The sequence below is a fragment of the Gorilla gorilla genome, chromosome 5 (genome assembly GCF_029281585.2).
Source record: "Gorilla gorilla gorilla isolate KB3781 chromosome 5, NHGRI_mGorGor1-v2.1_pri, whole genome shotgun sequence".
Taxonomy (NCBI): Eukaryota; Metazoa; Chordata; class Mammalia; order Primates; family Hominidae; genus Gorilla; species Gorilla gorilla.
Genome location: NC_073229.2, coordinates 37,847,461 through 37,862,296, shown reverse-complemented (window position 1 = coordinate 37,862,296; position 14,836 = coordinate 37,847,461). Strand labels below are relative to the sequence as shown.

Below are 14,836 nucleotides of genomic sequence, written 5' to 3'. Positions count from 1 at the left end.
AGGGTCCAAAGTATTGTTTTTCACTGGGCAAACAAAATGAGCTCAAATGGAGCTGATGTCTGTGCTCTACCTCCCAGCTCAGCCGTAATGAGTTTTGTTATCAGCAGCAGTTTATTGAAGCATGAAATACTGATGCTGAAGTTGTGTCTCTATCTTCGGTCTCTTTTCAATTAAGTGCCTTCTAAAAGTGAATTCATACTGAGGTTTCAGTTTTGAATACTTTGAAGAGTTTAAGTTACTTTTCTAGTTTTAATGAATGGTTAAACCACTTAATGTATGTGGAATTTGATTTGGGTAAATATAAATTGCAAAGGTACATGTTTGCTTATTGTTTTTTAAAATCAGCTTTCAGGAAATGTTTAAATGTTTTCTTTTAGGCCCAGTATTCTCAAGAGGTAGACCACTGAGATTTTTCTAAGGAAATTTGGTGTCTACCCTGCATAACTGGACAGGCTTGGCACTGGACGTTAAATGCAGGGCTGTGTCACTATTTGTAGATCTTCAGTGTCACACCTTGAATTTGAGAAATGCTCTTGTTTATTGGATGCCAGTTTAAAATGAGACATTGTTGTAAGTCCTGCATTTTGCTAGAGTAGAACAATGGGTTTAGTACCAGTAAACCCAGGGAACGTGAGTCACTCGCAGAGTCAAAAAACAACTGGTGATCACTTTGGAGAACAATTTGATTTCCCAGGTACCAAATAAGGGAGCTCTTTTGTCAAACTTTGCATCTCTAAAAGAACACCTTCTTTGTCTTAGGGTCCTGCTGGGGGTGAGAAAAGAGACCCACTAAACAGAGCTCAGTTAGCTTAGGCTGTTTCCATGAAAAGCCCCCTGCTTGTGGGTGGGAAAGCAACCTTGGCCAGTCTTAAAGGTTAGAGCAGAAACTGTTGGGTTTGTCACTTCTTATACCACACGAGGGTATAGTTTTCTTATTCTGTTACATTCATTTCCTCTTCCAAACAATCTATTGGGGAGAAAGAACAAATTCAAGTCTGAGAAGCCTCTTGATGTGGAAATCTGCAAAAAACAAGAGCAAGGCTGGGCGCGGTGGCTCACACCTGTAATCCCAGCACTTTGGGCAGCCGAGGCAGGCGGATCACGAGGTCAGGAGATCGAGACCATCCTTGCTAACACGGTGAAACCCTGTCTCTACTAAAAATACAAAAAAAAGTAGCCGGGCATGGTGGCGGGCGCCTGTAGTCCCAGCTACTTGGGAGGCTGAGGCAGGAGAATGACGTGAACCTGGGAGGCGGAGCTTGCAGTGAGCCGAGATCGCGCCACTGCACTCCAGCCTGGGCGACAGAACGAGACTCCGTCTCAAAACAAAACAAACAAACAAAAAAACCAAGAGGAAATTCACACAAAGGTTTTTATTTTCTCTTCCCCTGCCACAGGTGAATTTTGTGGTATGCCAGCTTGTTGCTCTGTTTGCTGCTTTCTGGTTTCGCATCTACTTACGTCCTGGTACAACCAGCTCTGATGTCCGGCATGCGGTTGCCACCATTTTTGGCATCTATTTTGTCATCTTTTGTTTTGGCTGGTGAGTATGAGCCTCATATATTCTAATATTGGTCATTTGGATGTTTTGTGGCAATGTCCTTGGAATTGCACTAAAGCCAGAAATAGATGGCATTGTAAAATATGTATTGTAAAATTTTATATTGTAAATACCTTATAGTGGGATAATGAGGACATTGCAGGACTCTCCATTTACTGTAAGAGCCAATAAGTTGACCATCCATTGGAAGTCAGTATAGTTCACTTTTTCTTTCTTTTTTTTTTTTTAAATTTATATATATTTTTTAATTGCCCTCTCTGTCACCCAGGCTGGAGTGCAGTGGCGCGATCTCGGCTCACTGCGACCTCCGCCTCCTGGGTCCAAGTGATTCTCCTGCCTCAGCCTCTTGAGTCGCTGGGATTACAGGTGCACATCACCATGCCCAGGTAATTTTTTTTTGTTTTTTTTTTAGTAGAGACGGGGTTTCACCGTGTTGCCCAGGCTGGTCGCAAACGCCTGAGCTCAGGCGATCCATCCACCTTGGCCTCCCAAAGTGTTAGGATTACAGGCATGAGCCACCATCCCCAGCCCATTTTTTCTTAAAATTAGACTTCTACAGATCCCTCCCAATCATGTAAATGGGATGCTGTAAGGTTTAATTTTTCCCAAAAGGAACCTTTCCTAACTATCGTAGATGTTGGTGTATTTCTTGTATTACTGCCAGAGACGTGGGTATAAGTCCTGGATTTCACCAGAGTAGAACAATGCAGTTAGTGCAGATCTTGGGGAATGTGAATCATTCTTTAACAGAGAAAGCTGGTCAATTGTACTTTCCTCTACGAGTAAGCTGGGCAAATACCCTGAAAGGTGTTAGGGAAGAAGCTTTGGAGACCAACATTTGAGAAGTACACCTTCAGGAATTTTGTGAATTTGTTCAGGGTACTATACTAGAATTCTGCCCCTATTCCTTCAACAAGTATCTGAGAAAGGATGAGTATTTTAAATCAGCCACCAGGTAGAAGTCTCGGTATCTTGGGAAGCCCAGTTTAAAAAATAAAGTCTTAAAGAAAGAACTCATCTCTCTGGACTCTCAATTGCATATGGGAAAAAAGTGTAAGCGTTCCATTTATGGATTCCTGACATTATTAGCCCTGCAGTTGGCAAACTGTGTCTTTATGACACAGCATCTTAATTACATAGAAGAAAAATATTTGGCTTATTTTCTCTCACATAAACACGAGTTACTCATCGTTGATCATTTGTGTTTTTGGCGGGGGTAGTGATGGATTCACAGTTTGGGTGACCAATAGCTGTGTTAATATGAAATATATTCATTACTCCTCCCCCTACTATTATGTCTTAAAGGTACTCTGTGCATCTTTTTGTGCTGGTGTTAATGTGCTATGCAATCATGGTCACTGCTAGTGTATCCAATATTCACAGGTAAGATACTGGGAATGAACAATGCAAGGTGAGATTTTCTTTTTTTTGTGATCTTTGAAATATATTTCCAGTGTAAAGATGGACCTTACCCATTTTCCACAAGTGGTATATCTTAGTTTATCTAGAATATCAGGAGGGATGGGGAACCCTAAAGGCTGGAGTCTTCAGAGAAGGCTTTATGAAAAAGATCAATGCAAATTGGGCCTCAGGTGAAAGAGAATATGTCATGGCTAGGCTGCTCTATTTGTGACAGCCCGAAACTGGAAGCAACTCAAATGTTCAACACAATGAAAATAATGAAAAGGCTGGGCGTGGTGGCTCACACCTATAATCCCAGCACTTTGGGAGGCAGAGGTGGGCAGATCGCCTGAGGTCAAGAGTTCAAGACCAGCCTGGGCAGCATGGTGAAACCTCGTCTCTACTAAAAATACAAAAAAAAAAAAAAAAAACCAAAAATTAGCTGGGCGTAGTGGTGCGCACCTATAGTCCCAGCTACTCAGGGACGCTGAGGCAGGAGAATCACTTGAACCCAGGAGGCAGAGGTTGCAGTGAGCCAAGATTGTGCTACAACACTCCAGCCTGGGTGACAGAGGGAAACGCCTCTGTCAAAAAAAAAAAAAAAAAAAAAAAGGAAAAAGAAAAAGAAAATAATGAAAGATCGGTATACTCAATGACGTGGATAAATCTCAAAACAAATATGCTGAATGAAGGAAGCCACACAAATTCTATTCTAGAAAATGCAAACTAATCTATAGTGACAAAAGCTCACAAGTTAACTGGGATGGTGCAGGGAGCTGTGGAAGGAATCACAAAGAGGGATGAGGAAACTTCTGGGGGGTGATGGATGTCTCCACCCTCTTGAATCTGGTGATGGTTTTCTGGGTATCTATATATGTCAAATATATATATGTTAAATTGTATACTTTCTATGTGTACACTAAAACTGTTAAAAAAGAAATATTTTTACGATGATGTTTTGATTTCAAAGTACAGAAGTAGTTTAAGTCTACCTTGGAGGCAGCATGCTTGGATAATCAACTGAGATACCTGGGTATCTGTTGTGCATGGTCTCTGTTTCACATGGGCTTTCTGAAAACTCAGGATTAGCTCTGCCTTTTGGGAATGCTGCAATGTAAGTTCTATGAAAACAAAGATTTCTCTCTCTCTCTTTCACTGTTGTATCCTCCAAGCCGGGAACAATACCTGGCACAAGTAAGAGCTCAATAAATGTTTATGGAATGAATGACTGAATTACTTTTAAAAGATATTTGTCCTTTTATGGCTTCCGATGGCCTCTCTGAAAAGGAAGTGCCTTATTTCAGCTTCAGAAAGCCTTTTGATTAATCACTATTAGCACAATAGTTTTCCTCCTTAAAAACATTGAAATTTAACTTTTCACTGTATGATCTTTTAGTTACTTATAACAAATTTTTGGTTTCCCAGGGAAAATATTTTTTTCTGCTTTTACATTTTATAGTCATTCAACATAGAATCCAAAGGAGCTCTGAAAATTCGAATTCTAATCATCTCTCTTCTCAGTGCCCTGCTTGAAGGGGATAGTGTCACTTCTTCTAGAAAGGAAATAGGAAATCCATTTTTCTAATTTGGAAAGAATGGGTTTTGGAAATGTTTCATATGATGACAAAATGATTATAAAAGCTTTTATTTTTTAACTAGAGGATGAAAAGGCTTGGCTTTTCCAAAACTTGGTTTTGGAAGCAATTACATAGTAAATGATTAATAATAATGTTGGTGCAACTGTATAGCACATTCCCAACTTCCTTACAAATTGCAACTTGTCAGCTCTTCCCACATTTGTATGATGCTGATGGGATGTGGTCCATTTTTCAGAGGGTCAGGAACTTGACATGCACACTTGTTTCATATCAGGCCTAGGTTCACTGTGTTCAATTCCAGTGTCTAGGAATGGAATACTCTGGCCTTGGCAGAGCCATGTGGTTTACAGACAGGGTATGACGGTGCCACCACAGTATTACTGTGGTAGCAGGGGGCTCTGCCATCAGACCAAGAAGGAAAGAGGCCAGCACAAGATGTTCCTTTTTTGTTTTTTTTTTTTTTTTTTTGAGACAGAGTCTCACTCTGTTGCCCAGGCTGGAGTGCAGTGATGTGATCTCGGCTTACTGCAACCTCCACCTCCCGGGTTCAAGTGATTTTCCTGCCTCAGCCTTCCGAGTAGCTGGGACTACAGGCACGTGCCACTACACCTGGCTAATTTTTGTGTTTTTAGTCGAGACGGGGTTTCACCATGTTGGCCAGGATGGTCTCAATCTCTTGACCTAGTGATCTGCCTGCCTCAGCCTTCCAAAGTGCTGGGATTACAGGTGTGAGCCACCGTGCCTGGCTGATGCCCCTCTTGGTTTGCTCTTGTGGCTGCCAATATTGCCGAAGTGGAAATTGTTTCACAGTTCCCCTTGGATGAACTCAATGTAAATTTTTTTAAAATCTCAACGTTGTTTCCCGTTTATGGAAAGAGCTCTAGGCTGGAGTCAGGAAATCAAGGTCCTCCTAGCAGTGTGAATTTGGACTGGTCATGCAGCTTCTCCATATGTCACATTTCCCACCTGCAAAATGCTGGGTTTGCAGCAGTTTGAACGCAAGTTCCCTTCAGTACCATGATGTCATGATTCTGTGTGAATTGCTTTCCTCTTTACTTCACTGAATCAGTGATAAGAGTTCTGCTACGTGGCTGAGAAGAGGAGGGAAAGATTAGTATTTGCTGCCATATGAAACTAACCCTTTTTTTTTTTTGAGATGGAACCTCACTCTGTTGCCCAGGCTACAGTGCGATAGCGTGGTCTTGGCTCATCTGCAACCTCTTCCTCCCCAGTTCAAGTGATTCTCCTGCCTCAGCCTCCCAAGTAGCTGAGATTACAGGCACCTACCACCACACTCAGCTAATTTTTATAATTTTAGTAGAGACAGGGTTTCACCATGTTGGCCAGGGTGGTCTTGAACTGACCTTACATGATTTGCCTGCCTCGGCCTCCCAAAATGCTGGGATTATAAGCATGAGCCATCATGCCTGGCCAAAACTAACCCATTTCTGGACTGTTATTCAGCATTTGTTTAGAGGGTTTTGGGGATACCCCCTGTGTTTCCTTCCCAAGCCACTGTGTTGGGCAGAAGTCACAGGCATCAATTTACCCTACGTGAACCAACTGGAGCAGAACATGGCTTGTGTCTCCTGGGGCACAGGGCCTAGCGTGAGAACTTGGTGATGCAGTTATCAATGCTGGAGTCTGTCCTTTGTGCCAAGTCTTAAGCCAAGCTCTTTTTAATATACTTTATTTCATTGTTAACACATAAACTATTATGTAATATATCATTTAATTTGTTATTTAATGTTTCATTATTTCAAATATATTAACTCTAGGACAACACTATGGAATATAGTTTTTTTTTCTTTCTGAAATGAGACAATAAAAGCTCAGAGAGGTAAATAAGTAAACAGTTTGATGAATTTCCACAAAGTGAACACCCATGTAACCACCGTGTATGATGTGTCAGTCTTTTTTTTTTTTTTTTTTTTTTTTGAGGCGGAGTTTTGCTCTCGTTGCCCAGGCTGGAGTGCAATGGCGCAATCTTGGCTCACTGCAACCTCTGCCTCCTGGGTTCAAGTGATTCTCCTGCCTCAGCCTCCCAAGAGGCTGGGATTATAGGCATGCACCACCAACCCTGGCTAATTTTGTATTTTTAGTAGAGACAGGGTTTCTCCATATTGGTCAGGCTGGTCTCGAACCCCTGACCTCAAGTGATCCACCCGCCTTGGCCTCCCAAAGTGCTGGGATAACAGGCGTGAGCCACCATGCCCAGCCTCATGTGCCAATCTCTACCACACCTCTCCTTCCTAGAATAACTGCTTCGCCAACTTTTCCCACCATGGATTACTTCTGCCAGTGCTGGGATTTGAGCTCATTCTGGTCTGTGTATTTGTCTGTTTTCACACTGCTGATAAAGACATACCTGAGACTGGGTAATTTGTATAGAAGAAGAAGTTTAGTGGACTTACAGTTCCACGTGGCTGGAGAGGCCTCACAATCATGGTGGAAGGCAAAAGGCATGTCTTACATGGCAGCAGGCAAGAGAGAACTTGTGTAGGGGAAATCCCCTTTACAAAACCATCAGATCTTGTGGGACTTATTCACTATCACAAGAACAGCATAGGAAAGACTCGCCCCCATGATTCAATTACCTCCCACTGGGTCCCTCCCACAACACGTGGGAATTTGGGAGCTACAATTTAAGATGAGAGTTCGGTGGGGACACAGCCAAACTGTATCAGTCAGTCTGTAGAATACATGTTCTCACTACCACTTCTTGATTCCTTAGATGTTTTAGGTTTGGCCAGGGCATGAACGCGTTGCCCTGTTGTATTGGGACTCAGCACTTGGTGCCATCCTGGGCAGGCGGGGTCCTACTGAATTGAGTTGAACTTGCTTTCTTTCTTCTGTGGGCCAGGGTAAGGTACAGATCTAACTCCTGTTGAGGACAAAGGGGAAGCAGCAGGCATGGCTGCATTGGAATGGGTTCTGGAAGAATCTATCTTTTGAGTCTGCTTTGTGTTTCTGCCTTGAGCTTCATGAACTGGCTGGAGAAAGGGAACAGTTGCTGGAGATGACAAGGCCTAACTTCATTCCACTTCTGCTTCAACTCCTAAGGGAGTTATTTTCTCTTAGTCATTTGCATTGTTGGCCATCTTCTTGGTTTGGAAGTGGTTTAGGATGAACCCATGATAGAGAAAAAATCTTTTCTGCATAGTAACTTCTTTGTTTGCAAATAATGGTAAAGAGCACATAAAAGTTACACAGTGATTTAGAGTTTACAGAACTCCTTCATGTTATTTAAAATCTGGCTATCCCTTGCTACTGAATGAATTTTTATTATCCCTACTTTACTGTTCCTTAGGCTGATCTAGTCTTCATGAGTTATTTTAATGTGAATATGTGATTTCAATATAATTTAACATCAGAAAATACCTCTTCCCTGTTTTATGGCATATATTTAAAAGTTATACCTTCTGAATTTATGTCTATATCCGATGGGCTCCTGAACCACTTAAAATATGTAATGTATTCATTTCAGTTCATTTCAACTAACAGTAACTGAACCCCTCCCATGTGTCAGGTCAAGGGTGGGGATGTTCAAGGTCACAATGAGTTGGGGAAACAGACACATACACAAATAATTCTAATATTGTAATTATGTGTGTTAGCATGTAATACTAGAGACATACAGACAGTGGAGCAATGAATTGTGCTGGGGGTGGGGAACAGGAGATGTGGTAGGATGCATGGAGTAAGACCAAGCCAAGTAACATAGAAGAGGTGACTTTGGAGCAGAGCCTTATCTGAAAATTAGGCAGGTTCCAGATAGACTATTGAATGGAGATAGGAATTGCAGTCAGAAGAAGGAGCATGCAGAAAGACATCTTGCCTGAAAATACAGGATTTCATTGTGGAACATGAGCAGTGCAGTGTCATTTGAGAGTAAGGTAAACATGGAGCATGGCTGGAGATGAGTCCAGAAAGGTGAGGTAGAGCTTAACGTGTGAAGCACCTTGCATGCTGTGTTCAGCGGTTGCAATTTCACTAGATAGTGGGATCCACTGGAGACTTTTAAGAAGAGTAGCAGTCACATAGTTGTTTATTCATTTGACACACAGTAGGTGAATATGGTGAACAAAGCATAGGTGACCATCTTTGCCCTCATGGAGCTTACAGTTTGGTCAGGGAGATGGGTGTTAATCAGATTGTCTTAGCTGGGACTGCTGTAACAAAGTACTGTATGTAGAGTGGGTGGCTTATCAACAACAGAAATGTATTAATATTCCTCAGTTCTGGAGGCTGGAGATCTGAGATCAGGGTTCCAGCATGTTCTGGTGAGGACTCTCTTCTGGGTTACAGACTGCCGTCTTCTTGTATCCTCACATAGCACAGAGTGAGTGCTCTCTGGGGTCTCTTTTGTAAGAGGGCTAATCCCATTTATGAAGGCTCTGCCCTTATAACCTAGTCACCTCCCAAAGGTCCCACCTCCTAATGTTGAGGGTTAGCATTTAAACATAGGAATTTTAGGGAGACATAATCATTCATTGCACAGCTTATCACCTATATTTATAATTACACATTTGACAAGTACTTATATGTGGATGTGTGTGTTTGTGTGGCTTGTGTGTGTATTGCTAGTGTACACTATAAGGCGGTCAGGAACACATCTCTGAAGGAAGCCAGGGGATGCTCATGAGTAAGTGGTAATTGAAACCTGAGGCATGGAAGGGTAGGGTCCCAAGCTGAGCTTGGACATACTAACACTTGAGGGGGTAGGTGGAGGAAGGAAAGCTGAGCAAGGAGCCTTGGAGGAATTAACCAGAGAGGTGGGAAGAAAACAGGAGAATGGAAGCCAAGAGAATAAAGTGTTTAAAGATGAAGTGGAGGGGGAGCCAAGATGGCCAAATAGGAACAGCTCCGGCCTACAGCTTCCAGCGTGAGCGATGCAGAAGACGGTGATTTCTGCATTTCCATCTGAGGTACCGGGTTCATCTCACTAGGGAGTGCCAGACAGTGGGCGCAGGTCAGTGGGTGCGCGAAGCAGGGCGAGGCATTGCCTCACTTGGGAAGCGCAAGGGGTCAGGGAGTTCCCTTTCCGAGTCAAAGAAAGGGGTGACGGAGGGCACCTGGAAAATCGGGTCACTCCCACCTGAATACTGCGCTTTTCCGACAGGCTTAAAAAACAGCGCACCACGAGATTATATCCCACACCTGGCTCGGAGTGTCCTACGCCCACGGAGTCTCGCTGATTGCTAGCACAGCAGTCTGAGATCAAACTGCAAGGCAGCAGCTAGGCTGGGGGAGGGGCGCCCGCCATTGCCCAGGATTGCTTAGGTACACAAAGCAGCCAGGAAGCTCGAACTGGGCGGAGCCCACCACAGCGCAAGGAGGCCTGCCTGCCTCTGTAGGCTCCACCTCTGGGGGCAGGGCACAGACAAACAAAAAGACAGCGGTAACCTCTGCAGACTTAAATGTCCCTGTCTGACAGCTTTGAAGAGAGCAGTGGTTCTCCCAGCACACAGCTGGAGATCTGAGAACCGGCAGACTGCCTCCTCAAGTGGGTCCCTGACCCCTGACCCCTGAGCAGCCTAACTGGGAGGCAACCCCCAGCAGGGGCACACTGACACCTCACACGGCAGGGTATTCCAACAGACCTGCAGCTGAGGGTCCTGTCTGTTAGAAGGAAAACTAACAAACAGAAAGGACATCCACACCGAAAACCCATCTGTACATCACCATCATCAAAGACCAAAAGTAGATAAAACCACAAAGATGGGGAAAAAACAGAACAGAAAAACTGGAAACTCTAAAAAGCAGAGTGCCTCTCCTCCTCCAAAGGAACGCAGTTCCTCACCAGCAACGGAACAAAGCTGGATGGAGAATGACTTTGACGAGCTGAGAGAAGAAGGCTTCAGACGATCAAATTACTCTGAGCTACGGGAGGACATTCAAACCAAAGGCAAAGAAGTTGAAAACTTTGAAAAAAATTTAGAAGAATGTATAACTAGAATAACCAATACAGAGAAGTGCTTAAAGGAGCTGATGGAGCTGAAAACCAAGGCTCGAGAACTATGTGAAGAATGCAGAAGCCTCAGGAGCCGATGCGATCAACTGGAAGAAAGGGTATCAGCGATGGAAGATGAAATGAATGAAATGAAGTGAGAAGGGAAGTTTAGAGAAAAAAGAATAAAAAGAAATGAGCAAAGCCTCCAAGAAATATGGGACTATGTGAAAAGACCAAATCTACATCTGATTGGTGTACCTGAAAGTGATGGGGAGAATGGAACCAAGTTGGAAAACACTCTGCAGGATATTATCCAGGAGGACTTCCCCAATCTAGCAAGACAGGCCAACGTTCAGATTCAGGAAATACAGAGAACGCCACAAAGATAATCCTCGAGAAGAGCAACTCCAAGACACATAATTGTCAAATTCACCAAAGTTGAAATGAAGGAAAAAATGTTAAAGGCAGCCAGAGACAAAGGTCGGGTTACCCTCAAAGGGAAGCCCATCAGACTAACAGCGGATCTCTCGGCAGAAACCCTACAAGCCAGAAGAGAGTGGGGGCCAATATTCAACATTCTTAAAGAAAAGAATTTTCAACCCAGAATTTCATATCCAGCCAAACTAAGCTTCATAAGCAAAGGAGAAATAAAATATTTTACAGACAAGCAAATGCTGAGAGATTTTGTCACCACCGGGCCTGCCCTAAAAGAGCTCCTGAAGGAAGCACTAAACATGGAAAGGAACAACCGGTACCAGCCGCTGCAAAATCATGCCAAAATGTAAAGACCATCAAGACTAGGAAGAAACTGCATCAACTAACAAGCAAAATAACCAGCTAACATCATAATGACAGGATCAAATTCACACATAACAATATTAACTTTAAATGTAAATGGACTAAATGCTCCAATTAAAAGACACAGACTGGCAAATTGGATAAAGAGTCAAGACCCATCAGTGTGCTGTATTCAGGAAACCCATCTCACATGCAGAGACACACATAGGCTCAAAATAAAAGGATGGAGGAAGATCTACCAAGCAAATGGAAAACAAAAAAAGGCAGGGGTTGCAATCCTAGTCTCAGATAAAACAGACTTTAAACCAACAAAGATCAAAAGAGACAAAGAAGGCCATTACATAATGGTAAACGGATCAATTCTACAAGAAGAGCTAACTATCCTAAATATATATGCACCCAATACAGGAGCACCAAGATTCATAAAGCAAGTCCTGAGTGACCTACAAAGAGACTTAGACTCCCACACATTAATAATGGGAGATTTTAACACCCCACTGTCAACATTAGACAGATCAACGAGACAGAAAGTCAACAAGGATACCCAGGAATTGAACTCAGCTCTGCACCAAGCAGACCTAATAGACATCTACAGAACTCTCCACCCCAAATCAACAGAATATACATTTTTTTCAGCACCACACCACACCTATTCCAAAATTGACCACATACTTGGAAGTAAAGCTCTCCTCAGCAAATGTAAAAGAACAGAAATTATAGCAAACTATCTCTCAGACCACAGTGCAATCAAACTAGAACTCAGGATTAAGAATCTCACTCAAAACCGCTCAACTACATGGAAACTGAACAACCTGCTCCTGAATGACTACTGGGTACATAACGAAATGAAGGCAGAAATAAGATGTTCTTTGAAACCAATGAGAACAAAGACACAACATACTAGAATCTCTGGGACACATTTAAAGCAGTGTGTAGAGGGAAATTTATAGCACTAAATGCTCACAAGAGAAAGCAGGAAAGATCCAAAATTGACACCCTAACATCACAATTAAAAGAACGAGAAAAGCAAGAGCAAACACATTCAAAAGCTAGCAGAAGGCAAGAAATAACTAAGATCAGAGCAGAACTGAAGGAAATAGAGACACAAAAAACCCTTCAAAAAATTAGTGAATCCAGGAGCTGGTTTTTTGAAAGGATCAACAAAATTGATAGACCGCTAGCAAGACTAATAAAGAAAAAAAGAGAGAAGAATCTAATAGGTGCAATAAAAAATGATAAAGGGGATATCACCACCGATCCCACAGAAATACAAACTACCATCAGAGAATACTACAAACACCTCTACGCAAATAAACTAGAAAATCTAGAAGAAATGGATAAATTCCTTGACACATACACTCTCCCAAAACTAAACCAGGAAGAAGTTGAATCTCCGAATAGACCAATAACAGGATCTGAAATTGTGGCAATAATCAATAGCTTACCAACCAAAAAGAATCCAGGACCAGAAGGATTCACAGCTGAATTCTACCAGAGGTACAAGGAGGAACTGGTACCATTCCTTCTGAAACTATTCCAATCAATAGAAAAAGAGGGAATCCTCCCTAACTCATTTTATGAGGCCAGCATCATTCTGATACCAAAGCCAGGCAGAGACACAACCAAAAAAGAGAATTTTAGACCAATATCCTTGATGAACATTGATGCAAAAATCCTCAATAAAATACTGGCAAAACGAATCCAGCAGCACATCAAAAAGCGTATCCACCGTGATCAAGTGGGCTTCATCCCTGGGATGCAAGGCTAGTTCTATATACACAAATCAATAAATGTAATCCAGCATATAAACAGAGCCAAAGACAAAAACCAGATGATTATCTCAATAGATGCAGAAAAAGCCTTTGACAAAATTCAACAACCCTTCATGCTAAAAGCTCTCAATAAATTAGGTATTGATGCGACGTATTTCAAAATAATAAGAGCTATCTATGACAAACCCACAGCCAATATCATACTGAATGGGCAAAAACTGGAAGCATTCCCTTTGAAAACTGGCACAAGACAGGGATGCCCTCTCTCACCACTCCTATTCAACGTAGTGTTGGAAGTTCTGGCCAGGGCAATTAGGCAGGAGAAGGAAATAAAGGGTATTCAATTAGGAAAAGAGGAAGTCAAATTGTCCCTGTTTGCAGACGACATGATTGTATATCTAGAAAACCCCATTGTCTCAGCCCAAAATCTCCTTAAGCTGATAAGCAACTTCAGCAAAGTCTCAGGATACAAAATCCATGTACAAAAATCACAAGCATTCTTATACACCAACAACAGACAAACAGAGAGCCAAATCATGAGTGAACTCCCATTCACAATTGCTTCAAAGAGAATAAAATACCTAGGAATCCAACTTACAAGGGATGTGAAGGACCTCTTTAAGGAGAACTACAAACCACTGCTCAAGGAAATAAAAGAGGATACAAACAAATGGAAGAACATTCCATGCTGATGGGTAGGAAGAATCAATATCGTGAAAATGGCCATACTGCCCCAGGTAATTTATAGATTCAATGCCATCCCCATCAAGCTACCAATGACTTTCTTCACAGAATTGGAAAAAACTACTTTAAAGTTCATATGGAACCAAAAAAGAGCCCGCATTGCCAAGTCAATCCTAAGCCAAAAGAATAAAGCTGGAGGCATCACACTACCTGACTTCAAACTATACTACAAGGCTACAGGAACCAAAACAGCATGGTACTGGTACTAAAACAGAGATATAGATCAGTGGAACAGAACAGATCCCTCAGAAATAACGCCGCATATCTACAACTATCTGATCTTTGACAAACCTGAGAAAAACAAGCAACGGGGAAAGGATTCCCTATTTAATAAATGGTGCTGGGAAAACTGGCTAGCCATATGTAGAAAGCTGAAACTGGATCCCTTCCTTACACCTTATACAAAAATCAATTCAAGATGGATTAAAGACTTAAACGTTAGACCTAAAACCATAAAAACCCTAGAAGAAAACCTAGGCATTACCATTCAGGACTTAGGCATGGGCAAGGACTTCATGTCTAAAACACCAAAAGCAATGGCAACAAAAGACAAAATTGACAAATGGGATCTAATTAAACTAAAGAGCTTCTGCACAGCAAAAGAAACTACCATCAGAGTGAACAGGCAACCTACAAAATGGGAGAAAATTTTCGCAACCTACTCATCTGACAAAGGGCTAATATCCAGAATCTACAATGAACTCAAACAAATTTACAAGAAAAAAACAAACAACCCCATCAAAAAGTGGGCAAAGGACATGAACAGACACTTCTCAAAAGAAGACATTTATGCAGCCAAAAAACACATGAAAAAATGCTCAACATCACTGGCCATCAGAGAAATGCAAATCAAAACCACAATGAGATACCATCTCACACCAGTTAGAATGGCAATCATTAAAAAGTCAGGAAACAACAGGTGCTGGAGAGGGTGTGGAGAAATAGGAACACTTTTACACTGTTGGTGGGACTGTAAACTAGTTCAACCATTGTGGAAGTCAGTGTGGCG

At 42.1% G+C, this 14,836-nt stretch overlaps 1 protein-coding gene across 3 annotated transcripts in view; it reads left to right on the top strand.

Annotated features, from left to right (window-relative positions):
- MBOAT1 (membrane bound glycerophospholipid O-acyltransferase 1) overlaps nt 1-14,836 on the top strand; it is a 117,329-nt gene that overhangs the window by 58,355 nt on the left and 44,138 nt on the right. For 2 of the 3 annotated variants that reach the window (XM_004043326.5, XM_055391279.2), the window contains exons 2-3: nt 1,398-1,543; nt 2,867-2,944. In XM_004043326.5, the coding sequence (XP_004043374.1) occupies nt 1,398-1,543; nt 2,867-2,944 (224 nt within the window). Of the gene's footprint in view, nt 1-1,397; nt 1,544-1,835; nt 1,948-2,866; nt 2,945-14,836 lie in introns of those variants that run through there. The other variant, XM_055391278.1, reaches the window with a different exon arrangement.